At 38.6% G+C, this 25229-nt stretch overlaps 5 protein-coding genes across 8 annotated transcripts in view; 1 reads left to right on the top strand and 4 right to left on the bottom strand.

Annotated features, from left to right (window-relative positions):
• Positions 1–2968, bottom strand: part of Nuak (Nuak family kinase 1) — a 46507-nt gene extending 43539 nt beyond the window's left edge. Inside the window, exon 1 of one of the 2 annotated variants that reach the window (XM_090177214.1) lies at positions 2290–2968. In XM_090177214.1, the coding sequence (XP_090033340.1) occupies positions 2290–2469 (180 nt within the window). In that variant the 5' untranslated portion in view covers positions 2470–2968. The remainder of the gene's footprint in view (positions 1–2289) is intronic. The other variant, XM_090177215.1, reaches the window with a different exon arrangement.
• A 1844-nt stretch (positions 2969–4812) lies between these two features.
• On the bottom strand, positions 4813–6451 carry LOC149941378 (mitochondrial tRNA-specific 2-thiouridylase 1). The gene is made up of 7 exons (XM_090178214.1): positions 6361–6451; positions 6046–6211; positions 5646–5982; positions 5460–5580; positions 5304–5404; positions 5010–5231; positions 4813–4949 (listed from the first exon to the last, which is right to left on the bottom strand). Exons 1-7 carry the CDS (start codon positions 6437–6439, stop codon positions 4821–4823), a joined length of 1155 nt encoding a protein of 384 aa, XP_090034340.1. The 5' UTR covers positions 6440–6451; the 3' UTR covers positions 4813–4820.
• Positions 6452–13288: 6837 nt separating this feature from the next.
• slim (scruin like at the midline) lies at positions 13289–15218 on the top strand. Its single transcript, XM_090178304.1, has 9 exons — positions 13289–13444; positions 13500–13654; positions 13716–13857; positions 13929–14026; positions 14086–14228; positions 14284–14368; positions 14428–14545; positions 14615–14754; positions 14829–15218. The coding sequence occupies exons 1-9, from the start codon at positions 13357–13359 to the stop codon at positions 15090–15092; spliced, it is 1233 nt and encodes a 410-aa protein (XP_090034430.1). The 5' UTR covers positions 13289–13356; the 3' UTR covers positions 15093–15218.
• Positions 15194–17506, bottom strand: LOC149941376 (protein Spindly-A-like). 3 transcript variants are annotated; one of them, XM_090178301.1, is made up of 8 exons: positions 17205–17506; positions 16956–17138; positions 16719–16898; positions 16511–16660; positions 16244–16453; positions 15922–16184; positions 15683–15864; positions 15194–15619 (listed from the first exon to the last, which is right to left on the bottom strand). In XM_090178301.1, exons 1-8 carry the CDS (start codon positions 17409–17411, stop codon positions 15285–15287), a joined length of 1710 nt encoding a protein of 569 aa, XP_090034427.1. In that variant the 5' UTR covers positions 17412–17506; the 3' UTR covers positions 15194–15284. The 3 variants fall into 3 exon arrangements, with proteins under 3 accessions (XP_090034427.1, XP_090034428.1, XP_090034429.1); XM_090178302.1 differs by lacking the exon at positions 15683–15864 and having other exon boundaries at positions 15194–15582; positions 17205–17505; XM_090178303.1 differs by lacking the exon at positions 15683–15864 and having other exon boundaries at positions 15476–15619; positions 17205–17505.
• Positions 17507–19331: 1825 nt separating this feature from the next.
• LOC149941375 (lysosomal alpha-glucosidase-like) lies at positions 19332–24834 on the bottom strand. The gene is made up of 20 exons (XM_090179998.1): positions 24745–24834; positions 23720–24332; positions 23513–23661; positions 23265–23430; positions 23105–23204; positions 22794–23032; positions 22598–22729; positions 22426–22536; positions 22240–22356; positions 21960–22171; positions 21811–21897; positions 21705–21751; positions 21608–21645; positions 21431–21544; positions 21220–21368; positions 20623–20707; positions 20378–20559; positions 20227–20312; positions 19967–20157; positions 19332–19892 (listed from the first exon to the last, which is right to left on the bottom strand). Exons 1-20 carry the CDS (start codon positions 24792–24794, stop codon positions 19824–19826), a joined length of 2937 nt encoding a protein of 978 aa, XP_090036124.1. The 5' UTR covers positions 24795–24834; the 3' UTR covers positions 19332–19823.
• Between the last annotated feature and the right edge of the window lie 395 nt (positions 24835–25229).

Genomic DNA, 25229 nt, shown 5'->3' with positions numbered 1-25229 from the left:
CTTCGCGATTGAAGAAACGAGCCAAAGAAATACCAAAATTCAGAATGCAATCGTGGCGAGCTTAATCAATTTTGCAGCGGCCAAATTACTACGTTCAAAGCGGGACACACGGGCCAACGACAGATTTCATCTAAGACTTGAATGTCGCGTCCCTACGTCAGAATGAGGATGGACCCGGATTTAGATCAAGCTTCCGGTGCTCGTTCACCGGGGATGTCTATCCGTCAAACACAAGCGGAGCCAGGGGGGTGGAACGTGTCCCCCCGAAACGTACGGTTAATTAATTAATTTTGATCCCACCGCCGAATTTGTTTTGAGATGTTTTAAGTACCTTAATTTTTTTACCTTCAAAAACCTTTTATTTTCAAAATTTTCCAAAAATAGGGGGGGGGGGGGGGGTGATAAACTTTGGCCCCTACGCGCCACCACCGGGTGCTTTCGCAAAACGCCGCCGCCGACCCAAATCAAACCGGCGCTATGCTGAACAATAGGCCTTTCTATAAAGTAACATTGGCCTTCTTGTTTCGATGTTGCTACCTCGATGACGTGTGACCTCTACCCCAAAAGTCATCAAAAACACTACGTTAAGAAATGTTTAGATTTATAGATAAAATACAAGAATTTGAGAACGTGCAATCTAGGAGCAACAAACACAGTACCCCACACAAGGAGAACGCAACCCGTCAAAAGTCCTGGATTTCCTTGTGTACATTTTTCATTGGCTAGACGCTTTAGCGCCTGCTGCCGTCGGAAGGGGAAAATTCGGAAATTGTAAAAACGTTCAGCGTAAAGGCTCGTGACGCTCGTCCAATGAAATAGGCGAAACTATTAAGTCCAGGGGGGCTGAATAGGTGGTAGTCACGTGACTTTTTGAAGAACTGCAGCGCCATCTATCCTAAGAAATACGAACTATTATTCATTTTATTTTTCTAATGGCGGTTTAAATTTTAATCGTTTCAGCTAAATTAGCTAATTATTATTATTATTTAAAACATCTTGTAAAAGAAAGGTGTAAGTCTGCAGCATCTGGAAGGAATAAATTTTTCTTTACCGTCGCACGGCCAACTATGAGCACAAGTTACCGAATCGAAGTTGGCTGTGAAATGGTAGTCACGTGATTTTGTTTTCCCATTTTAACAAGTTAGTTAAGACCATATTTTCTTTATAGTTTCGCCAATTCGTACACAGCCCTTCGTTAGCGTGTTTAAAGGCTAGCTGCGTTCTCCTTGTGTTTGTTGCTCCTAGGTGCAATAGAGTGTTGTCGTCTGAAACCCTGCGACGTCACCATTGTAATTTGCTTATTGCTAAAAAACGGTAACTGTCATGGCGGCCACTATTAACACTACAGCTGTGACGTTACAAGTTTTCAAAATCGTATCAGACGACAACACTCTATAACGGGTCGCTTGTATTCGTATAAATTTCGTAATCTGTCAAGGTTATGGAAAAGAATAACAGCTGGCGCTACATTTATGTCTATCACGAGTTTAACACCAATGAATTTTTGGTTGGTTAAGGAGTTGAAACTCCTAGTAAAAGTTATTTAAACGTGCACGAAATGACGCGAAAAGTCAGCCGAGTGAGTTGAAAAACATTCAACAGTTCGCCGAAGCGAAATAAGGGGAACTAGAAGAACCTTGACAACTTGTTAAGCCGTTCATTTATTCTCCGATCGTCTAAAAGGGCGGTAATTACTATTAAGGCCCGCGGTCGTTAAAACATTATCAATTTCAACAGGCTCATTTTAATAAAAGCGGGTCAAGTAGGTTACGAAATGCGCCTGCTCTCTCTCTCTCTCTCTCTCTCTCTCTCTCTCTCTCTCTCTCTCTTATAAAAGAAAGAAGTCTAAAATAAAAGTAGTAGATCAGCATAGCGCTTGGGGCAAACGCAGGCCAAGAGGGGGTAAAGTCTGCGACGATGTCAGTGACGTAAACCTAGATAGGACGCGCGATTTAATAGTCCTCGCGTTACAGGTACCGGTATATCGTATAAATCTAGCGCAAAAATAAGAACCCAGATGCGAAAATGGGAGGGAAGGGGCTGCAGTCGAGACTCTAGGGCCGCGAATAGGCCTAAGAATGAAGTTGAACTGTTACGAGTGATACCATCGCGCGCAGTCGAAAGTCAATTTAGGACAGAGTTTTGGGCAACGGTCCAGTAATTTACCCGACTAACTCGAAAGACAGTCGAAAAAGTATTTGAGCTGGGCAGAAAAAAAGGCCTTTTACCCCCTTTTATAAGCCTAAAAGTCGCGTTTAAGCCCTAAGGTACAAAAATCGGGGTACTCACTTCTTGTCCGGTCTCCTTGTTGACCGCAAGTTGAACTTTTCCATAGGTGCCTTGACCGAGCTTTTTCACCACTTCGAAACGATGTTTGAGTCGGTGTTTCCGGTCAACCGGTAAACCCAGACTCGGATGTTTGCCTTTTCCCGTTAAATCCGTCATGTTTTCGGCACCACGCACCACCATCCTATCCGAAGTGCAATGGAAAAATAAGCTTTTCTATCACGCGCAAACCGATGCCAATTTAAAAATTTATAGGCGATCATTCGCGGTCTCGAATTTGACCTTTCCGAAATGACCGGATTCAACAATAATGCGGAGTTAACGACATAGTCGATGAAAGTTAAGTTTCAACTTTGAATTAAATAACGAACGCTTTAAACGAGGGAAAGATGATAAAAGTTTGGTTTGAGCGCGCGGAGCGGTCAATCTACGGCCGGCCTTTCCAACGCTGTGGCGGCTACTAGTCGGCGAAATCGACGGCGCGTAGTTATCCAACGCCAAATGAATCCGCCTCTCACTCTCGCTTCTCCCTCCCCCTTCTCGGGGAAACTTTCTATGTTTAGAAAAGGTCGTTCGCAAGCCCGAGTATATGAGCCGATACTTGGTGGCACCTCTAGTTCGCCTCTACTTTCGGAAACGCCGTCTACGATATTATGTGATGTCATGGAGTTGCGTAGTGTTACGGGAGATACCGATTTCAACTCTACGAAAAACCGCTAGTCACTCTTTCTAATTAAATTTTCTAAAAACTAACTTACTATCATAAATATTTAGTAAAAACGCGAAATTAAGCTACATACATGAGTTCCTAAACTGTTTGATTCTCCAACTCGCAAGCTTTCAAAAACATTTTAGGAAAAGATCAAATTGATCACACACGCGCCATCTAGGGATCTCTAAGAGCGAAACCGTTCCAAACTCTTTCTCTGCTATAGAGGGCGGCACAAGCTTATTTGTTTGGGAGAATCAAGAATGACTGTCCGAGCAGCGTTGCCAGATGTACCATAATCATTTTCGAACCCACTAACATTTTGCACCCATGTTCAGCCCAAAAAGGTTATCGCTCGCCTTCGTTAGTTCGTTTAGATTAAATCTTGACGACGATAACGGCAACTTTTGGTGGTTCGGTCTTTAAAATTAACTTTTAATTTTTAAAAACTGAAATAATTTAGCCAAAAATTCAATAACTTCGAGTTCTTATAGATTCTTTTACGGAGAATATTCGTGGGGGAATCCATAGCTTGGCTACCTGGGGAGGGACCCATTAAGGATAAGAAATTAGAATAGTGGAGGCATAGGTAGTACGGCTATGGCAGCCGCCACATGGGAGATTTGTAAAGTGGGGACGATAGGCTCTTCTTTTTTACATCTGGCAACACGGGACTGTCGAGACCATAGAAATCTCATAGGTAACTAAAATGCTGCCGCCTACGGCCGAGTTTGACGAAAGTTCGCCTTGAACCTTCAGATAATGAGAGGCCGTAGACTGGTTCCGCCAAGGAGGATAATAATCCTCCTTGGATCCGCTACTATAGCGGGAGATAGGTGACGTCATTCTCTCTGGTGACATTAAATTCTTGGCAGAACCACTCTTTGAGCTCCGATTGGCTGAGATCTGGCTATCGTCTGCCACGGCGTTTGGCCCATTTGCCAGTTACACGGCAGCATTCTAGTTACCTATGAGATTACTATGGTCGAGACGATCATTTTAAGCAGTGTTGCCAATGTGCGGGAAATTTTCCTTTTAGTGGGAATTTTCGTCGTTAAATTATCGGGGAGGGGAAAAGGGAATTTTTCTCGAAATACTCATATTTTGCGGGAATTTTGAAGGGATTAGAGACGAGATAGAAAAAGTGAAGGCAGAATGCGATAGTCTCGTCATGCGCAGTAGATTCCGGTTTTTGTATCCCCTCAAGGTCAAATCTTTAAGTCCCTGCTCCGCCATTGCGGCTCTCAAAACACAATTATATAGCTTAAGCCTCGTTTTTATCGTCTTTTATTTAATAAATTTTGTCACATATATGTAATTTTTTTTAATACTTTTATAATTTCATTAAAAATGTTAAATATTTCGTCGCTCCCGAAATATTGTGCCTGTTTTCTGAGGAGTTTTCACGAATGTAAGGGGCCTGTGGTTATTGAGGGAATTTTTGACCCAAAAAGGGAAATTTTTACGTTCTGAGAGGTAAATCTTACTTTCAAAACTTGGCAACACTGATTTTAAGTTTTGCCCATAATCCCCCCTCACACTAACCATAAGCTCCTTCCCTCTAAAAAAATATAAGTGCAGTATCTCATTAGTTCTCTAAAACTTATATCCTTCTTCTTAAAAATAAAACTTGACTATGATGCCGGCGGATTTTCTCAACATAATAATTCTAATTAAATATAAATAAACACATTCTTGCTCATACTAAAAATACCTTTGATAATGGCTTATTTTTTAAGCGCAATAAAACTTACTCATAAAATAAATTTAAAGTATATTTAGATATTTTCAATAATACTACATTAAAAAACTATCTAACCTGTTATTACAAACATTTTCTTTCAGAGTTCATTTCATTTAATATTTTGGCATTTCCTAAGCATTCCTCAAACTTCATCGCTTTTAATATTCTGGCACTTCCTAAGCATTCCTCACCCAAATAAAAAACTGCGTACTAAATAAAAATAATAAAATTATTAGACCTTTAACTTTTAAAATATTAATAAAGACTCACCTGTCCTGGAGTTAAGGCTCTGATGGAGTTGTGTAATTTAACAAACCACCGATTTTCATCACAGAAGATAATGCATCTAACTAACTTATGAGTGTGTTGGAAACGAAAGTAACAGTCTAATATTCCCTCGCATTTCAATAAATTTGGTGTAGAGTGGATGAAATAGAGAGGTTCAATTTCAATGCAGTTGTGATATAAAGAATAATGGTCGTGACCAGGAGCCTAAAATTGTACAGATAAATCATCACATACCACCTATGTCAAAACAAATAAAACTTTAAACCATTAACTTACTACAAGAATCTCTCGAGTTTTGCAATTCTTCTTTGCCACGTAAAAAGCAGTTGCTTTACCACCAATGTGGCATCTTTGACCAATAGTCCAAAAGTGAATACCTTCAATTGAAAATTTTAAATTAAAAACTGTACTTTGTAAATTTAAATTATGTACCTTCATGGTTGCCCATAATTTCTCCAGTTTCAATATGTACAAAATTTCCCGGAAGAGGATTTACATAGTCATTTATGAAGTTTTTAAAATTCCTTTTACCAATAAAACATATACCAGTACTCTAAAACAACAATTGGCATTAATAGATAATGAAACATAATTCAATTCAATAATTGGTAAACCTACCTCTCTTTTCTTAGCTATTTTTCCAAGTCCAATTTCATATGCCAATTGTTTAACAGCTTGCTTATTCATGTTTCCCAAAGGGAAAATTGTTTTTTGAAGAGCTTCTTGAGAAATTTGGGATAAGAAAAAGGTTTGGTCTTTAACCTTATCAGCTGCTTGTAAGAGTTTAACACCATATTCATCAGCTTCACTGATTCTTGCATAATGGCCAGTGGCAATGTAATTAACATCAAACTTTTGGAAACAATGGTCTTGAAATGCCTTGAATTTAATTTTGTTGTTACAGAGAATATCAGGATTAGGGGTTACACCATTTTGATAGTCTTTGACAAGTTCACTATTACATTTACTTCATCAGTTCATATACCACTTGAAGTTAGCTCAATTTTACATTACCTACCTAAAAACATCATTCCAATACTCTTTTACAAAATTAACCTCAGTTAAATTAATACCAAGTTTAGTGCAAGAATATTCTGCATCCTCCAGCTCAGAATCCGCATTACAAAATCCAAATTCATCCCTTACATCCCAGTTTTTCATGAACACTCCAAAAACCTGATATCCTGTAGTGGGAAATATGAATTGAAAATTCAAATTTGGCAAACTAAGGCAAGGCTTAGGACAATGCGCGAAATTTACATTACAATACAATAAAATATAGCTAGGACAATACGCGAGATTTACATTACAATATAATAAAATATATCTTCACCATATGTTTTTAATAAATAAGCAGAGACTGCACTATCAACACCTCCAGATATACCGCATACCACAGTTTTTAGTGACATGTGAAATCCAAATTTTTAATTTTATACCGGATTTTGTCAAATGACAAACCATGGACAGTGGAAAATCCACTGTCCATGGACAAACCTCTCCGTAAAAATTAGATTTTCTTCATCGTTGCCAAAGCAGCAAAACGCACAATTTTCAAATAACGCGTCGTGCGAATTTCAGGAGTGCATGTGCTAGAAACATTTTTCTTCCGTTTCTGGCGCATGGACGGTGTGATCTTGGATAATTAATCCAAGGTGTGATGGCTTACAGCTAAATACACCAACCACTGCACCAATCTTTCACCAGAGATAATTTCTAAATTATCTCTGATTTCATATCGAATTATATTCTGCCTCCCCCCCGGATAATTTCAATGGCGTACTAGTTTGATATTGAACAATGTTAGCGGCAGTTCTATCCATAGTAGTTTGCCCATGTTCTATCCAACCTTGTAACGAACCAAAGCCGATGACTTCGGTGAGTAACCGATGACTATCGTGACGTCAAAACCGGATACGCGACAAAGCGTACAGTAGGAAACCGATGTCACCGATGAGCTCTGCTGAACGTACTCCTTATTTCCAAGACTGGACTAGAACCACGATCGGATTGGGAGAAGGGCGGGTTGTACCCATAGATATAAGAAATGTATATAAAGGTCTAGATAAATTTCGGGGCGTCTAAGCCTAACATAAAATACGGAATTGACACCTAGCAGACACCGAGGAAGGTACGTGACCAAGAGCGCGAGCTCTCTTAGCATCTACATAATAAAACTCTAAGCCCCTTTCGTCGCATTTTTTTCTGACTTTCATTCGCGACTCTAACGTGGCATCGCCGCAGGTACACGGAGGTACACACCGAAGGTATGCCTAGCGCTTCGCCTTAATACTAGGTCATTGAGTATATTTCAGAAATCGGGTCTAACGTGACATCGCCGAAGGTAATTTCTCTGTGTATAACCCGTGGTCGTTGCGCTTCGCCTTTATACTAGGTCAAGTATATTTTGGTCATTAAGTTTGTTTTTGGAATTTCGGATCGGATTTCGCACTGTAAATCGGGACTCAAGGACGAGCGTATTTTTATTTGTTCGTCATGAGAGTAAATCAGCCATTGGACACAGGGGTTTAAAGGAGTACAGAGGAGTTTGTGACGCCTGCGAGTTTTTGAGTTATTTTTTCGGGAAAAAGGGTACCATGGAAATTCTCGCATGGGAAAAGGGGACGGGAATACCAGGGTAACCATCACATGGGACAAAGAGGGAAGGCGTACCGCGGTTAGTATCACATGGTAAAGGGAGGAGGGAGTACAAAGGTAATTATCACATGGGAAAAGGGGGGGAGGGGGTACCACGGTTATTATCACATGGGAAAAGGGGGAAGGGTTATCACGGTAGTTATCACATGGGAAAAGGGGGAAGGGTTATCACGGTAGTTATCATATGGGAAAAGGGGGGAGGGAGTACCAAGGTAATTATCACATGGGAAAAGGGGGAGGGGGTACCACGGTAGTTATCACATGGGAAAAGGGGGGCGGGGGTACCACGGTAATTATCACATGGGGAAAAGCGGCGGAAGGGCCTAACTGGGGTGGTTCTACTATGGGAAAAGAGTACCATGGAATTTATCCCCTAGGAAAAAGGGGAGGAGGCCTTACTGGGGGGGGAGGTTCGACTATGGGGTAAAGGGTACCACGGAAATTATCGCGTGAAAAAAAAAGGTCGGGGGCCTTACTGCGGTGGTTCGACTATGGGGTAACGGGTGCCACGGTAATTCCAGCATGGGAAAAAGGGGGAGGCGGCCGTACTGCGGTGCTTCGAAACACACCACTAGCTGAGGGCCCGCCCGTAAGGCGGGCTTTCAGCTAGTTTTAGTACTAAGTGCTTGACATTTCCGCAGGCCGTAGTCTTTAGACACCATTTGTTGGTGACTTTTAGTATAATTTTTAAGCACGAGACAATGGCTCTCGCGACGATAGCACGAGCTTTCTTACCGATAGATAGCGCCTTATAAGGATAGCCTGCAGAAATTACGCGTTTCTGCTAGCTGTCACCTCCGTATTCACTCCCTTTGAAATATTTTATCTAGACCTTTATATACGTTTCCTATATCTATGGTTGTACCAGCTAGAAAGGCCGCCATTAGAGTGGAATCGTGCATATCCGCGCCATCTAGTAAACAAAATTAAATTAAATATGATCACATGGTATAACGCCGTATGGCTTGTTTTATATTCTTCGATCGGATTTCGACATTGCAGAGTTGTAAAAAAATACTTATATAACGTTATTTAAACAACTATGTAAATCATTACGTTCACAAGAATCTACATTACCGTAATTTACAGGTAAGCCACTTCTCAAAACTCAAATGTACTGGCCTTGAAATAAAATAAGCTTAGAAAACTTCGATCTAATTGCTTTCCCTTTCATTTCCAGGTTTTTGTCAGGTGAACATTGGAATATAACATAATTAGTTTTCTAATTAACTATTGCTATGATGGCCCATCTCCAACTCAACGTCAAACATATGGTCTTGAAGTTCGCTGAAACTGAAAAACACTTATATTCCGATATTAGTATAAAATAATTACTATAATATTACATACTTATGAAAATGAAATTGTTTTTACTGTGCAAAAAGAAACGCAATTTTCTACCATTTTTAATTTTCCGCGGTTTTGCTTATAAATGCAAACACCAATTAAGTGCTGTCATTGCACATGACGCGATGAGAAGTGGCTCACCGCCTTCATAATATCCGCCGTAACCATGGCGACAATGTTTAATTCGCTTGTCTGATGGCCCCGATAACCCGATTCCACTCTAATGGCAGCTATCTGGCTGGCCCGTTTCCCTTGGGATTGGCGGAAAGCGCAGTGGTCTAATTTCTTTATCTATGGTCGCTGCCATAGTCTCATATCGACCAACTTTGATGACGCGCTGTTGCCCGAACATTGCATCCTCAAAGTTGGCTGGGGTTTTATCTATCTAGTCTGAAATGGGCCGTTAAGAATATAGCATGGGGATCATATGTAACGTTAAAAGGAACCACCAATGGACTATAATGCAAAGGATGATAAAATTAGCGAATTAGTAGATTAGTCCATTATTTTCACTCGAAGATCTATTTGGTCCGAGTTATGTAAGTTTTTAAATTTTCTTCAAATTTTTTAGGGTTACCTTTTTTATCCCTTTTTATAATGGACTAATCTACTAATTCGCCAATTTTATCATCCTATGGGGATCATATAACAAATATACAGTTGCCCGAACTTTATGGAAATCTCTCGCGGAGATTGCATCTCTGGACTTTGCTCAAAGGCAGTGCAAACGCTCCTGTTTAAAAGGATCGATCAACTGAAACGTGTGTATGGTAAGGCCACCATACGTAATACCATAAGTCTATAATATTTTCCATAAGTTTGTCACTTTGGGGAATATTTTACTGAGAGCTAGTAACGGAGTGACGTCATCACAAGAAGAAAATCTCCCCCTAGCGAGGCACTGTCAAAGGCTACGTGTGACGCGTTAGCAAGCGGACGTAAAACGGCGAAGAAGTCGGTAATGCAGTCTGTCTTGTGAATAGTTCTTAGTAAAACTGTTGCATGTGAAGAATAGGAAGTGTCACACTTATGTAACAATATTAAACACTTATGGTAATACTTCAACAAATAAGAACCAATGGGATACTATTGTGAGATCATAGCGGCAGAAAGTCTTTGGTGTAGTGAAGTTAACTCAAAAGTAAGCCTCTCTTTGTTTAAGCTGAAGCCCAAACCACAGGCAGAAGAATGGTACAATGGTTCTTGGGCAAGCGGTTTACTCTTTGATTCAAGGACAGGGTTTTTATTGACTAAGGAGAGACGACATCGCCTTTTTGGTAGCTCCCCTAAATGTAATATACGTGATGAACTGCCCTGTTATGGAGACAGATGAAGAAATATTTATGTTGCGAATTCGCAACCTAAAGACAACGGTAGCAGATATATTAGGATTATATAATAAAACAAATCCTGTCTCTCTGGAAGAAAATTACAGACAAATATCGTCAAAATTGTGGTAGCGTTACTATTTGCCTCAGTCCACCTATTTTACCTTGGTCCACCCGTCCATTTTGGGCACTGTTTTTTAAACATTTTGGTATTACTGCAAAATAAGTTAATATCTCTTCCTATTGAAATAATCCCGTTTTAATTGTTTCTAACACTTCTTTTTTAATGTATTATTTTCCAATTGTTATGGATTATTTTCCTAGAGTTATGGATTCTTTTCCAAGCGTTATGTATTATCATTTTTGGAATTGTTTCGACCTGTGCTCCGAAAATTATGGTTTTGGTTATTCCAACCCGTTTCAAAGGGGTGTGCTTATGAACGGGTCTAAATAAAACCTTGGACCAAATGTAACATAATTACTCATAAAAATACCACTAGCTCTTTTGCGTCATCCGAACCCTACGTAATATTTGACGTCATCGAATCTCAAATGCCGATTATGCCGTCCCAGGGCCCCGCGATCGATAGGGGTCCCCTAGTTCCTACCAGATCATCAAACTTTGCTTATCTACTTTCTTTGTCTATTCTAACAAAATAGTACTCTGTCAAGGTCATAGGGGCCCCATTATCCTAATGTGCCCAGGGCCTCCAATAGGTTAAAGACGGCCCTGCTTGCTATGGGTTTAAATAACGCTGGTAGAATATCCCGGGATACTTTGACGACTTGTTTCATTTTCGGAAAGCGATTGATCACTGAACCGTATTTATCCTTTTCCCTAACCTTTTCTTTTTCTAAACTACTCATTATTTCTCCATGATCGAACCGAGCCGGATCGAACCAAGGACCAATTAATTAGTCCATGATCGAACCCACTAGACTTTTTCGATTGGAAATTGCCCAGAAGTAATATTTCCGAGAGCCAGGACCTGCAAGTTACTTTTTATAAGTGTTTCCTTTTAACCAGGTAGCTTTTTATTACATATTAAGGTTTAGCAAAAAGATGACGTTTTACTTTAAGTTACAGGGGAAAATTTTCCATTATTTTAACCAGCTCTATATAATTTGCAGGTCCTGGCTCTCGGAAACATTACTTCTTGGCAATTTCTTTGAAGATGTTTTATTGAAGTGGTAGCAAAAATGGCGATAACCATCATTGGTTGCGAAATATCGTATTTTATACGGCATAATAAAAACCTTTAAAGGACAATTTTAAATGGTAAAAACCAACCTCTAGGCTCCAAACGTAATTTCAGTCCCTCCAAAAACTAACAACGTTTTACAAAATTGAAATTTACTGCTAATTTTCCGTAATCGAGCATTTTTAGGGCTTGATACACATTGAGTTGGGAATAAATAGAGGTACAACTAAATCTGGCTGGCGCTGGACCAATTTCATTCAATAAGGATAATTTATCAACTTTATCGTTCTACCGTGGCGGCATCTGTCGTTAGTAGTGGCAACTATATTGCAATTGAATATTTTCGCGAATCTGATGCGAAATTGAAATGTATGATTACTCGTAACAAACAAACTTTTGAAGTTGTTTAAAAATAATTTTATTCTGTCAACACGATCCTTTTTAAATCAAGTTACGGTGAGTTAGCTAATAATTATTTATTTTTAGCCATATAACTTTACAAAATATAGATGGCGCTACCACCTATTTATAAAGATGAATTTCGTACATTCTGATCAGAACAGGTCCCGCGTAACCATGGCAACCGAAATCGTAATTGTAATTCTAGCAGTATTATTCCCAATTCAATGGGTACATTCCATAATATGATTTACAAGACCTGGCAACCGCTTATGTGTTCTTGCACGGACAACTTTGATGACGCACTATTGCGGTCAACCCATTCTCCGAAATTCCGCGAGCAAGGATTTTCCCGCTATAACGATCGTGGCGCTGAACTCATACAGTTTTTCATATTGGATTCAATGCAAAACGGCTTTTCAAATTGGGAATAAGTTTTCGTAATAATTTTTTTAAATTAATTAGTTATTATGTTTGATATAATTTTTTTATGATATTTATATTTAAAACTAGCGAAACTAAAATTCAAGTGTAACCGCAAGATGTGATATTTTTAATATATTTTAAACAATAACAAACCCCGTAAATGTATGTCAGTGGACTATAGTTTAAAATTAAAATAGGTGTATGAACGCTTAATTTAATTTGTGTACTTTCCAAGAAACTGGTTTGTATGTTAGTTCTTTATCTTTTTCAAACCTTTCTGAATACATGTTAGTACGAGAGCTGTTATCTAGAACAGGCAGAATAATTAAGTATTTGCTATTGTGGGTATTTGATGTACATTGTGGTACACAACAGGAAGGCATTATTTCTCACTAATACGCAAAAAATCAAACGTTATTAAGTCTTAAAAATTTTAAGCTATCCTTACCGGAACGTGGTTTTAAAAACGGTTCTTTCGTTTTCGTAAACCACGGACTCCGTGCGTAAACTATCTTTTTCACGCTACTATAAAAACGAGCCTTCCAACTACGACGTTCGAAAATTGCACCACCGAATACGAAATCCCTTTCTCTAAAAACTGCTTCTCACTTATTAACACTTAATTTGAAAATATCACATATATATCGGCAACTTTTGCAATTAAATGGTAATAATATATGTTACTTTAAAAACATTAACAAGTTTTGTCGAAGGTAATTAAGTAAAAAATTACAGTAATACAATTTTAATACGAATAATTTTGAATTCCCCGCCTTTAGACTGTATATAAAAAACTTAAATTTCTGTATCAATTAAGCGCTCCTAGCGGAATATCTTTCGCTCGTAGGTTCACATAGAAACTTCAACAAATGCGTTGGGCGATATAGCGCGTCATCAAAGTTGGCCGTGGTTCTTGCGAAAACAGTAGTGAAAGTCAAACCTCAAACTCGCGTACGAAGACGCCCGAGAATGGAAGGAAGACCAATAAAACGAGATATATTTAGATTCCATCCCAATAGAATATCAAAGATAACCCCGACTGGAAATTTGCGAAATGGTAAATGGTTTATAATAAAATGCAAAGAGAACTAGGTTAATACAATGCAATTTAGGTACCAAGGTTCCAAAACCACGATCTGGTCACCGCGTTGTAGTAGATGAAAATTCTAATATTTACTCTTTTGGGGGATATAATCCACAAGTAGAAGTCGACCAGGATGATTTTCAAATTGAAGATTGGCTAATATCTTGCCCTCTATTTAGAGAGGTACTAACTATAAACATTGATCATAATCTAAACCACATGATTTAAGAAAATTTTGTTACAGTTATGGAAATTTAATTTGGCATCAAAAACCTGGGTAAAACTCAAAACAAGTGGTTATATGCCAGAAGAATTAGCTTCACATGCGGCTGTGTTGCTCAAAGACCAATTATTGGTTTTTGGAGGGACTGGAGTTCCTTTTGGAGGTTGTTTTTTTCACATTTTACATAATCCTTATTCTCCATTCCAATAATGGTTCTTGTAATTTTTGCTACAGCTTCAAGCTCTAACAGGGTACACATGTGTGATTTAAAGACTTTAAAATGGAACCAAATTGAAACAACGGGTGATCTACCTACTGAGCAATATGGACAGGTGACATTCTTAATAATCAGTGTTAAATGCTCATTATAATAAAAAAATATATTATTTAGGCTATGGCATTGTTTGAAGGATCAATCTACGTTGTCGGAGGAACTACAGGGTTTGAATATTCCATGGATGTTCACAAACTAGATCTAAGTACCAAAGTTTGGGAAGAGTTATTGCCTACAACAAATGAAAAACCAACTGAAAGGTTAATTACAATTAGATAAATTATATGGGATAATTTAATGATGAATAATATATAGATACCGACATGAAATTGCTATTTATAATGGTAAAATATATGTATTTGGAGGTGGAACGACAACATTAAGTTTTGGTTTTAAAAAAGTAATAAAACAAAGGTTTTTATAGATTTTTTTCCCATCTAATTTTTATATATTTAACAGCTCCCAGTATTTGATATTCTTGAAAAAAAATGGGAAAAGAGAAAAACCTATCCAGACACTCTAGTACCAGGAGTACCATTACCACGTAGATGTCATGGATGCGTAAGAAATGGCCCATGTAAAAAAAGTCTTTGTAAATGACACTATGACAATTTCATATTTATCTACAGTGGATTTTCCTTTTTAGATGTTGTAATTTGTGGGGGTCATGATGGTACTGCTGTATTTAACGACATTTGGAAACTCAATTTGGACACAATGCAGTGGACCAAATTACGGCGCAATTTGCCTAGACCAGTCTATTTTCATTCAACAGCGTTATCTCCTGTAAATTAAATTTTTTCAACCCTTGATTAGATTACTCTCTTAATAATCAAAACCTTTTTTTTTTGACGTTTTAGAATGGGCAAATGTTTGTTTTTGGAGGGGTGACAAGTATAGGAGAGGAGAATAAACGAACTAGCAAGCTCTATTCGGTGTGGTTAAATATTCCAACTTTAAAGGAACTGGCATGGTTGGCTTTTCAGCATTATACTCCAAATTTATCTCAATTCCCTAAACAAAAGCTATTAGAACACGGTGTTCCTATGTCTCTTTTAAATCGGTTCAATCTTGACTCTACCAGAGCCGTCCAATTGCAAGATGCACAAGCTGCAATGCCATAAATACCAAATTCCATGGTGTTAAAAAAAATCAAAAGTACAATTTGTTGATAAATTATAATTAATTTCCTCTCATTGTTGTAAATCTAACCAGCCAATTCTGTACTTAAAAATATTTATTTCAAAATTTTTAAATAAAGTTCTAAAATTTACAAGATTGGTTAAGATATTCTAATTCTAAACTAAATAAAAAACTCACTGTTGTTTACATTCGGTCACAGATTCCATATCCTTGTTCTGCAAAATTTTATTATTTTGTGATATTTTTGGGGGTTTCACTCTCTGTTCTTGGGTTTTTCTCTCTTGTTGGTTGTTTACAGATTCGCACCAAGTTACGCTGCTTACGGATGTTGTAGGCACAGCAAAAAGTGTATTGAAAGTGTCCTTTAATATTCTCGGACTCTGTTGTTTAATTGTTGTCATGGGCTGGATTTCAGTTGAACCGTGGATGGACTCCGAATCACAGTCTCTGGAGATAGGGATTTTTTCAACCCTGAAATTTTTTTTTTCTTTATGTTCTTCAGATGGCTCTTTAAAAATATATATAAAACCACTAATTACTCTTATTTAATTTTCTTTTTTTTTAAACTAACCACTATTTCTTCTTATTACAGAACTTAGCTGAAGTCTTAAATTCAGAACTTCAGACTTAAGAGATTTAACTTCTCCTTGAGAATTATGCAATTTAATTTCAATACTTAGCAGCTGCTCCTTATGGACAGCCAAATTAAAAGTCAAGGACTTAATTTCCCTATCTTTGTTAATTAATTCTTCTCTGAAATTAAATTGTTATTAATCTCAGTTTAAAGGAAAGGCAAACTTATTCACATACCTATCTTTCCTAAGTAAAAGGTTCAAATGATGAAGTTGTAAATTCGAATCATCGTAACTTTCCTGAGGAACTTTTAAACGATAACTCAAAGTAGTAATTTTCATTCCATTATTAGTTTGGGTTAGTTCTTCAGTCACTGTATTTAATTTACTCTGAAGTTCAGATATTTCTCTCCGGGTGCATAAAAGATTAGACTCCAGTTCCCTAGTCCTGGTCTGATCGCAATTTTGCTCTTTCAAGCTTAGAAGCGTCATAATTTGGGCCTAAATAGTAAGACATTATAAATCGATATATCATTGTTGGGAATACTTATTGTTCTTACATTTTGTTTGGCAATTTTTTCTGTGGCTTGAGTCAATTTTGTTGACAATTTCTTGCATCTTTGAGTTTCTAAGGACAATTTCTTTTCAAGTAGCACCCTGTGATCTTCAACCTCAGCAAAAATGCAATTTCCTCGTTTATTAATGTCAGTCTGCTGGTCTTTATTACATTCAATTTCAAGTTGCAAGTTTTCAATTTCAGTTTTATACTCCTAGGAAAGGAATTGGTAAGGATACAAGGAACACTTGTAAACGTACTTCGAAATTACTTCTAATAAAGTAGATAGAGAGGAAATTTTCTCGTCTTTCAAGTCCAATTCTCTCCGTAATGTTTCCATGTCCAACTTTAACGACTCAAGTTCATATTCTCTTTCTTTTAATATATCTTGAGATTGTAGGTAGACTTTCATCATTTGCCCCTAGAAAAACAGCTTTGTGTAAAATTTATATACTTACATACATGGTAATGCATACTACATTTTTGGTTATTAGTGTCTGATAATCACTCTCTTCGGAGTAAGTGGATTCTAAAGGGGTATTATACACCTTCTCTCTTTCTTTTAAAACATTAATTTTTTTCAGTAATTCTTCTGTGTACTGCTTTTCTTCAATAAGTTTAACTTTCAAGTCTTCTTCTTTGTTCTCAGATTCATGAACCTACAAACTTATTATTAGGAAAATCTTACAAATTTTTCACACTGTGAAGACTCAAACCTGTTCTTTCAATCCCTTTATTTTTTTTTCAAGCTCTTTCTCGTTAACATTAAGTTCTTTAATCAGTTGCTTTTTCTTATGAAGTTCCTCTTGAAGAGCATCCGCATCCGTAGTTTGATTCATGTCTACCAACTCTTTGAGAGCTAGCTTTTGAGAAAGTGCATATTTGTCTTGCTTTAGCATCTGAAAACGTTGTAAACTGTAGCAACAAAATACTGATAATAAAACTGCTTATATAGAGAATCATACGTCTAACTCCTTAGCAAGATTATGCTTTTCTTCCAAAAGATTTTTGCCAAATACCCCAGCTTTGAAACAATCATCCAACGCCTTCACTAGTTCTCTCTTAAGTCTTTTTATTTCATACCCTACTTTCTTTTTTACAACTGGATCCACATCCAAGGCATCGACGTTAAAATCGCTGCTCGATGCATTATTATCTGTCTTATCTTCCATTTATTTAATAAAAACCCCTAAAAATTACTAACAACTAAAACCTGTCTGTTCTCAATCTTCCTGCAAAAAGTAATGCAGCACGGTTAACAGAAAATTTTAAATAAACGGAAAAGTGACGTAAATACATTCCCATTGAGTTGGGAATATTAATCTAGAGATCCAATCAAATCTGCTCACCGCGAAACAAGTTTTTGAAAATTACGAATGTGCCGTCTCCTCTAAAATGACGAGAAAACGTTATCATATGAACCGTGGCGCCATCCATTATTTTTGGGGGAAAAAATCATTTTGCCGGAAAACGCGTCTTATTTGAATGAACCATTGAGAGATAGACGGCGCCACGGGTAGAATGATAAAGTTTCACGTCATTTGGGAGCAGACGGCGGCAGGCTTGGAAATAAGCGGTGGTCACTGGGTCAAAGACCAGTTTATTAATTGCTCGGACCAGTTTTTTTATTCAAAAGCTAGTAGTTCACTGGTCCAGTGTCCAGTTTATTAATTCAAAATTATCTACCGTATTATTAACCAACTGGTCTACGTGACCACTTAAATAATTCAAGAGTTGGGAGTCACTGGCCAAATAGACCAGTTTAGAAATAAACCTTATTTCCAAGCCTGGCACGGCGGTATTCTTATTTTTTAAAAACTTGTTTCGCGAAATACTGAAATCCGACCTTTGATTGGACCTCTAGATTAATATTCCCAACTCAATGGTTTTCCCAGATAAACCGAATTGTATTCAGGGTTGGACATAAGTATGCCACGCCATCCAGGACAAAATTCGCAGAAAATATAGGTCTACCTTTTAGAAATATAGCGCTACCTTTTAGAAATATAGGCCTACCTTTAGAAATAAACGGCTACCTTTTAGAAATATAGGTCTACCTTCTTTAAAAATATAGAACTACCTTCAGAAATATAGGCCTACCTAGTTTAGTTCTTTAGTTCGAAGTAGCCCAACAAAAGGTCGAAGACCCATCACGTCGAGACCAAAGCCTGGAATTAAGCCTGCAGTTCAAGGTAGGTAGTAAGTGCTTTCCTGAAGCACTTGGGGTTGGGAGTGCTCTTCAAGAAATCAGGGAGAGCGTTCCAATCCTTCACTGATGACGGGAGGAAAGAGTATCGCCGGAGTGCAAGGCGGAAGTCAGGTAGAATAAAGGAGTCTTGCTTGATGCCCATAGGGGTTCACCGCCAGCTGGAGACTGCTGAGGTGAGCGGGGCCAAGGCTCCGTTGGACCGGTGGATGACACTGTTGACGAGGGTGAGGCGATGAAGTTTACGCCGGTCCGCAAGGGTATCCCAGCGGAAGTTCTTCAGTACCCTGGTCATGCTTATGCTCCATGAGAAGCCCACGCTGGCGGTGAAGTGGAGGGCATGCCTCTGGATCATTTCAACCGCGTGGATACCGCTAGTTGAAGTTGGGGACCAGACTGAAGAACAATATTCGAGAATAGGTAGAACATAGGTCCTGATCCCCAGCGATCGCGTGGCGAACGAGCAGTGGGCAAGATGCCGTCGGACAAATCCGAGGGCCCGAGCCGCCTTGGTAGTAGTCAGGACAATATGGGATTGCCACTCTAGGGTGCTCGTGATAGTGACTCCCAGATACTTCTGGGACTCTACAGCCCGCAGCTCCTAGCCCGCGAGCACTAACACAGTACATTTAGCAGTATTTAGAGGGAGTTTCCATTGGTCACTGCACGCGCTGATTCGATCGAGATCTCCCTGCAGGATATCAGAGGCCTACCTTGTTTAAAAATATAGGCCTACCTTGTTTAAAAATATAGGCCTACATTCTTTAAAATTATGGGGTTGTCTTTTCTTTCGCTCAAAGCGACACAGCAAAATCTCAGAATGTAATAAACTATAGTAGGATTCTACTATAGTGGCACTATTTAAGGATAAATTGTTGCAAAAACGCAATTTTTTACCATTTTTAATTTGCCGCGGTTATGCTTATAGACGCGAAAAATCCAAACACAAAAATGCCATCAGTGGCTCAAAACCTTCAAAATTTACGCGGTAACCATGGCGACAATGTTTAATGCGCTTGTCAGATCGCGCGGATAGCCCGATTTTACTCTAATGGCCGTCTTCTATATTGCCCATTTCCTTTGGGATTGGCGGAAAGCGCAGTGGTTCTAGCTTACGAATAGTTTAATTTAGAGTTAAAACTGTAAATTTGTAATCCTGAAACAACCGAAAAATATTTATTAACCAAGGCGCTTATTCTTTTTACCCCGGCTATAATTTGACACGCGAACGGTACCCTCAATGGGCGCTATATTTGAAAGAAAAAAGTTCAAAAAACAATCACAATTCATACCTCGACTTAAATCGCCCTTTCATAATTAATTTAAAACCATTTTATTTGAAATACACAACATTCCCATTTTCTTGATATCTCGTTATTCAAACCCAGGCAATAGTTACATTCTGTAGTAAATCAACTGCAGTGAATTTTGTTGTAGTTTTGATAACCTGAACAAAGAAATCAAAATTACATCACCAAGAGATAGCGAACGGCCTAAAAATGTCTATGCTTTGATAATTACTTTATTGCTATAATCGAATTTCACTTGATTTCCGTTGACAGTAACTGACGTTGGCTTATCATTGACGCCAAATATTTCAAAATAATCCAAAGGCATAGTTGTTTCGTAGCCCCGTTCATTTACGGTTGCAGTTAGTATTTTATCTTTCGCCACAAAATCAATTAGATTGAACTGCTTGTGTTCGTAGGTATCTAAACGCAAAACATAATATACATGTAGAAGGAAACAATGAAAAGATGGATTCTGGTAAAATAATTTACCCAAGGTTTCGCCGTCATCCCAATAAAGTTCACCCTTGGCTTGCCCATCTTTCAACGCGACAATCAATTGGAAATTATTCTTCCGACTATTAAAGATATATAATTTTTAATCGAACATAGACCTTTATTGAAATAGGTTTTCGAAACAAACCTTTCGGTTGTGGTTAAAGCTGGTTCTTGGGCCGGCAGAATATGACCCCCTCTAATTAGTAAATTGATTTCGTCTATTTGGGCACTCAACGTGACATTTCTGCCAAATTCGGGCAGTTGAACTCCGTCGTAGTAATTGTACCAAACATCGGAGGGGATGTACGTGGTAACATTTGTGACTTTCTATATACGTAATAAAATAAAATGTATCTAACAATAAATAGATAAAATAATTAAGATGCTTACGTCGTCCAAGATGGGAATAACTAAGAAAGACGGACCCCAGAGGAAAGTTGTGTCAATCGCGTGCGTGTTCTTATCTTCCGCAAACCTTAACGAAAAAGTAGTCAACATATTTTTAAAGAAACGTACAAAATAAAAACAAGAAGGCAAATGAATTTTAGTGGTACGAATAGCGGTCCCGGATATCCCGAAAGATTTTCAAGCGCAGAACTTATATGATATTTCTCGCTGACTGCACCGTTGTCTCTCTCCAACTACGGGCAGACGTACAAATTATCTGATCTCTTTTAATTTAATGATTTATTAATTAAAATTAACCAGAAATAACTTGAACTATTGGCAGATCGAAAGTAATACGTTAACTAGAGCACTCGGAACGACCTAGTGTAAAATGACCTCGCTACCTAATTTTCAATCTTAAACAAATTCTAAATTTTTTTCTAAGATAACAGAGCTGTCTTAATCTGCGGGTTCAAAAACGACTGATAACCCAAGTGCAACACATACACAAACGAACAAGTAGATCACCGGGCTGTAATGAATAGTTTCGCTTACGCTGCACTATGCGTAACCTACCCACCTAAATACCAGACTACTTACTCGAAAAATAACGGTCTAAAGAGGGTTTCGGCGTAAGCGTGGCTGCGATAGAAGAGTGTGTAGAGGAAAGGCAAAAGTCGGTATCGAATAAGTAGCGAATTCCTGGTGGCACTTACAACCTTCTCACCCAAGGAAGCCGGATCTTGATCCTAACAATCAAATATCGGATAAGTTGAAAAGGTATTCGCAATTTGAAAAACAAACACCTTACAATTGTATCGATGGTGTTATGGTTTCTGGAAAAGGGGTAAAAAGCCCCGAGAGATTGCCACCGAGCACACAGTTCAACAGTAGTATTTCTTCCAAAACCGCATATGTCGCTGCCCTGGAAGCCACCAATCAACGCGATTATCATATGATTGGTTAAAAATTAAATACAAAAATTTACCATCATTGAAAATCCGTACATAGCAAAATTTAGGGTAGCTAAAAGTGAATAGTAAATTTACAATACAATTTTGATCAGTTATTAGACGAAGTCTTACCAGGAATTGTGTACTTTAGGTGTTCCCAGGTCGAATCGATATCTCCACTGAAAAATAGAACCATTTAACTAAAAGAAAATTGTCAGCTAATAGAATATGCGTATACCTCCAATGACCCGTGTAGTAGCCCTGGCCTAAGAACGTTGACCGGGAAATAATAAATGGTCTCTTATTCAGGACGGTTTTGAGGGCGCTAAATTAGATTATTTTATCAACAAGCTACTAAATTAAAAGATAAAAAATAAAGATAATTACTAATTAGTGGCGATCCCGTTAGTCATTCCGTGAATGTTATGGAGATTGTAATGATTGGTGGAGTGATGAAGGGCAGACATGCATACTGTTTTAGCTGCCAAAACCCTTTCTTCGCCTATTCCTAAAGGCACATAGTAAGGATGATCTAACTCACTATCTTTCGGGCATCCGTCAATGGAGCCTTCGTAGAAGTTAGACGGTTCGTTCATATCCTGTTTAAAAACCAAAAGCTGCGTGTACCCAAACAGATCAGCGTCTGTTGTATATAACAGGAACTTACTATCCATGAACCGTCGAATTTTATGTCTTTGTAGAATTTTTCGTATTGCAAGGCCTGATATTCGTTAGCTCTGGGATGGGTGAAATCTGGAAATACTGTGTTCACAGTATTCCAAACCTTTTTTCAAACAAAAAACGAGCGATAAGCTTTTAGTGAGACACACCGATTGCGGGCGTTTTCTTATACCTTTGCATAAAGGACATCGCCGGTGGTGTTCTTAACGAAGACATCCATGTCCACACCGTCATCGAAGGGAGGGTACGTTCCTTGCTTCTCGGCTCCGCTTACACCAACATCCTATACATGGCGGTATGTCAAATGCAAAGGGATTTTCAAAATGATCATAAGCAAAACGTACCATGATCATGACGTAGCGCATTCCTTCAGCATGTAGCTGTTCAACGAATTGCGGCAAACCAGCAAATGCCGTTTTGTCGTAGGTGAAATCGTTGTAGCGATCCATGTAATCAATATCATTCCATTGAACATCCTACAATTAAGAATGAGGTGAGATATACAGAGTTGATATTGTACAAAATGTTTGACTATATTACGAAGGGAATTTTAGCATCCTTTGTTCTTTGATAGGCGGCTTTAGTTTTGTCCAAGCTTCCGTATCCGTACCTGCAGAGGTGAAAGCCCATACTCCAATAAGGTGGCATAATGGGGTGACCCACGAGCCCTTGATATTGCTGAACGACGTTAGCTGGGCTGTCTCCCAATAAGACGTAAAAATCAAAGATTCCACCAATCGGTCTGAATGTTATGCCCGGTGTTGGTTGGGTGATGATTTCTACAAAAACAGGTGACGCTCTTCGACAGAATTCCGAGATAACGCAATGATCTAGATGCCTCGCGTACTAACCCATGATGTTGCTGTTACGAAGTACCACCGCGTGAGCATTTTTAGAGCCATCCTCCATTTGCAAATATAAGGGATGGGCGCCGTACAAGTTCACGTCTTTCTTTGGTTAGGGAAAAAAAATCATCCATGATTTAAAAAAAAGGGTTTTACTCCTTCTTACCGAAGGGCCTCTGTCTCGATTAAGGAAAGAGTATCGTTTCCAATCGATTCCGCGAAGAAGTTCATCTTGATGTTCACCTAAGCCGTAGAATCCGCGGAAGGGTACTTTAATATTTAACTGCAATAGCTGGTCAGCGTATAACATGTTGGACAAGAGAGTGTCGATGCTAGACCACGATTATAGGGAGGGAAGTTTAATTTAAATTTAAATAAAAACTCATAGTGGTATACTTAGGCAATGAAATTTACATTTTGACTCCCGTACTTTTACGAGTTATAACCAGTTGTCCCTTCTCACTCAGCGCAACATCGTAATTCCTATCTGAGACCTTCCCTCGAGGAACAACGTTTATGATCGGATAAGGCGTTTCGTATCTCGTATTTACCGCATCGGTAATCTGCGTCGAAACAATTAAAGTAAATTTCAGGAGGGAACAAGAAAATCAAATAACAAACTTTAATTCTCAATCGGGTGGCGTCGATGGGTTGGATGTCCACCTGAATCCGCTGAACTTCCTTGGGCAAACCGGAAGGAAATTTTCGTCTGAAGGTAGCGCTGATTCCATCGTCCGATTCCTTGGTGCGGATTAGTTCGTAGCCTTGATAATTGGCCGGGAAGTAGCAGTAGGGAATCCCTAAGGTAGGCGTTCCTGCCACGAACTTTTCACCGTTAGCAGCCTTCCAGCAACAACCTCTTTTGACGCATTGACCTTCGCTGGCGTTGGGTTCCGGATAACAATCAAACTTATCAGTATCGTTTACCGTAAAGCACTGAGGATTGGGCTGGACTTCGTCGATCGTTTGAACCACGACTTTTCCATCAACTTTAATGTTGAGGAGGTCGAAATTGGAGTCATCGATGATGATGACGTTGGAAGGGTTGTCGCGTCTTGTTTTCCAGGTGGTGTACGCGAAGAAGGAAGCTGTGGTGAAGATAATAAGCAACGCTATCCCCAGAAGAGCGCCGTAGATAGGCAAAAGGCTACTCCGACGGTCACGGTCCGGTTCCACTAGTGTTTCGTGGTCCTTCCGAGAGCGTGACCCGTAAATTGGCATTTCTACCGACGAGCTGTATGAAAATTAGGATAAATGTTATACACCTTCGTTACCACGGACGTATAGCTGCGTCTGAAAAGGATACGCGGCCTGTAATGTATTATACTTATTTAGCTACATCCAAAACAATGGCGGGCCGACCCCTTATCGATCACGAGACAATAAAAATCAGAGACAGACGATTGTCTAGATATTAACAAATTTCGCTTGGCAATCTATTGTCTTGTATCCTATCATCGGCAATATCGAACGAATCAGATAATGAATTAAATCGTAGATGACGTATTAAGCAAGTATTTAACACTCCCCCAGTCCCTACATAAAGCGTTTTGCGTAGTGTAACAAGTACAATTGTCAAAATTACGATAGAAAGAAAATATTTTCAAAAAGCTCCGATAGCTATTTCAATGACGAAAATCACGAACCTGGAGCTGGTATAAGAAATAGGAACGCATGCTGGAGTGGTCGATGTCATTCTTTTAGCCACAAAATATTGTTATTTAGAAAAGTTTATGTTTTATAATCTAGAAGGAGAAAACGGAGCGTATTATTACTTGGAACAGGTGTCGCGTATGATACTGGTACGCTTTACATATTCCACAAGCAACTTGTTCAAGGACCACGATTTTTCAGATGTCCCAATCCGTTGCGAACTGCGTTATTTAATACTTCATTTATATTGCCGCTTCCCTGATCATCTTTTAGAATTAAAAGTCAATTGAAAATACGCCAAAAAAAGCTAAGCCTATTTTGATAAAAGATGTTTACTTGGCTGCAGCTGTCTAATGTAAAAGGAAACGACATCGTTTCAATTGATTTCGTCCCAAGCAACCACCGTAATCGAGAATATATCAAATTACACTATTTACTCACTTATATACGTAAAAAAATTCTAAATATGAGAATGAAG

Source organism: Leiobunum rupestre, chromosome 6 (genome assembly GCF_980474605.1).
Source record: "Leiobunum rupestre chromosome 6, qqLeiRupe1.1.hap1, whole genome shotgun sequence".
Classification (NCBI taxonomy): Eukaryota; Metazoa; Arthropoda; class Arachnida; order Opiliones; family Sclerosomatidae; genus Leiobunum; species Leiobunum rupestre.
The sequence above is the reverse complement of the archived record's forward strand: the minus strand, read 5'-3'. Positions and strand labels throughout refer to the sequence as shown.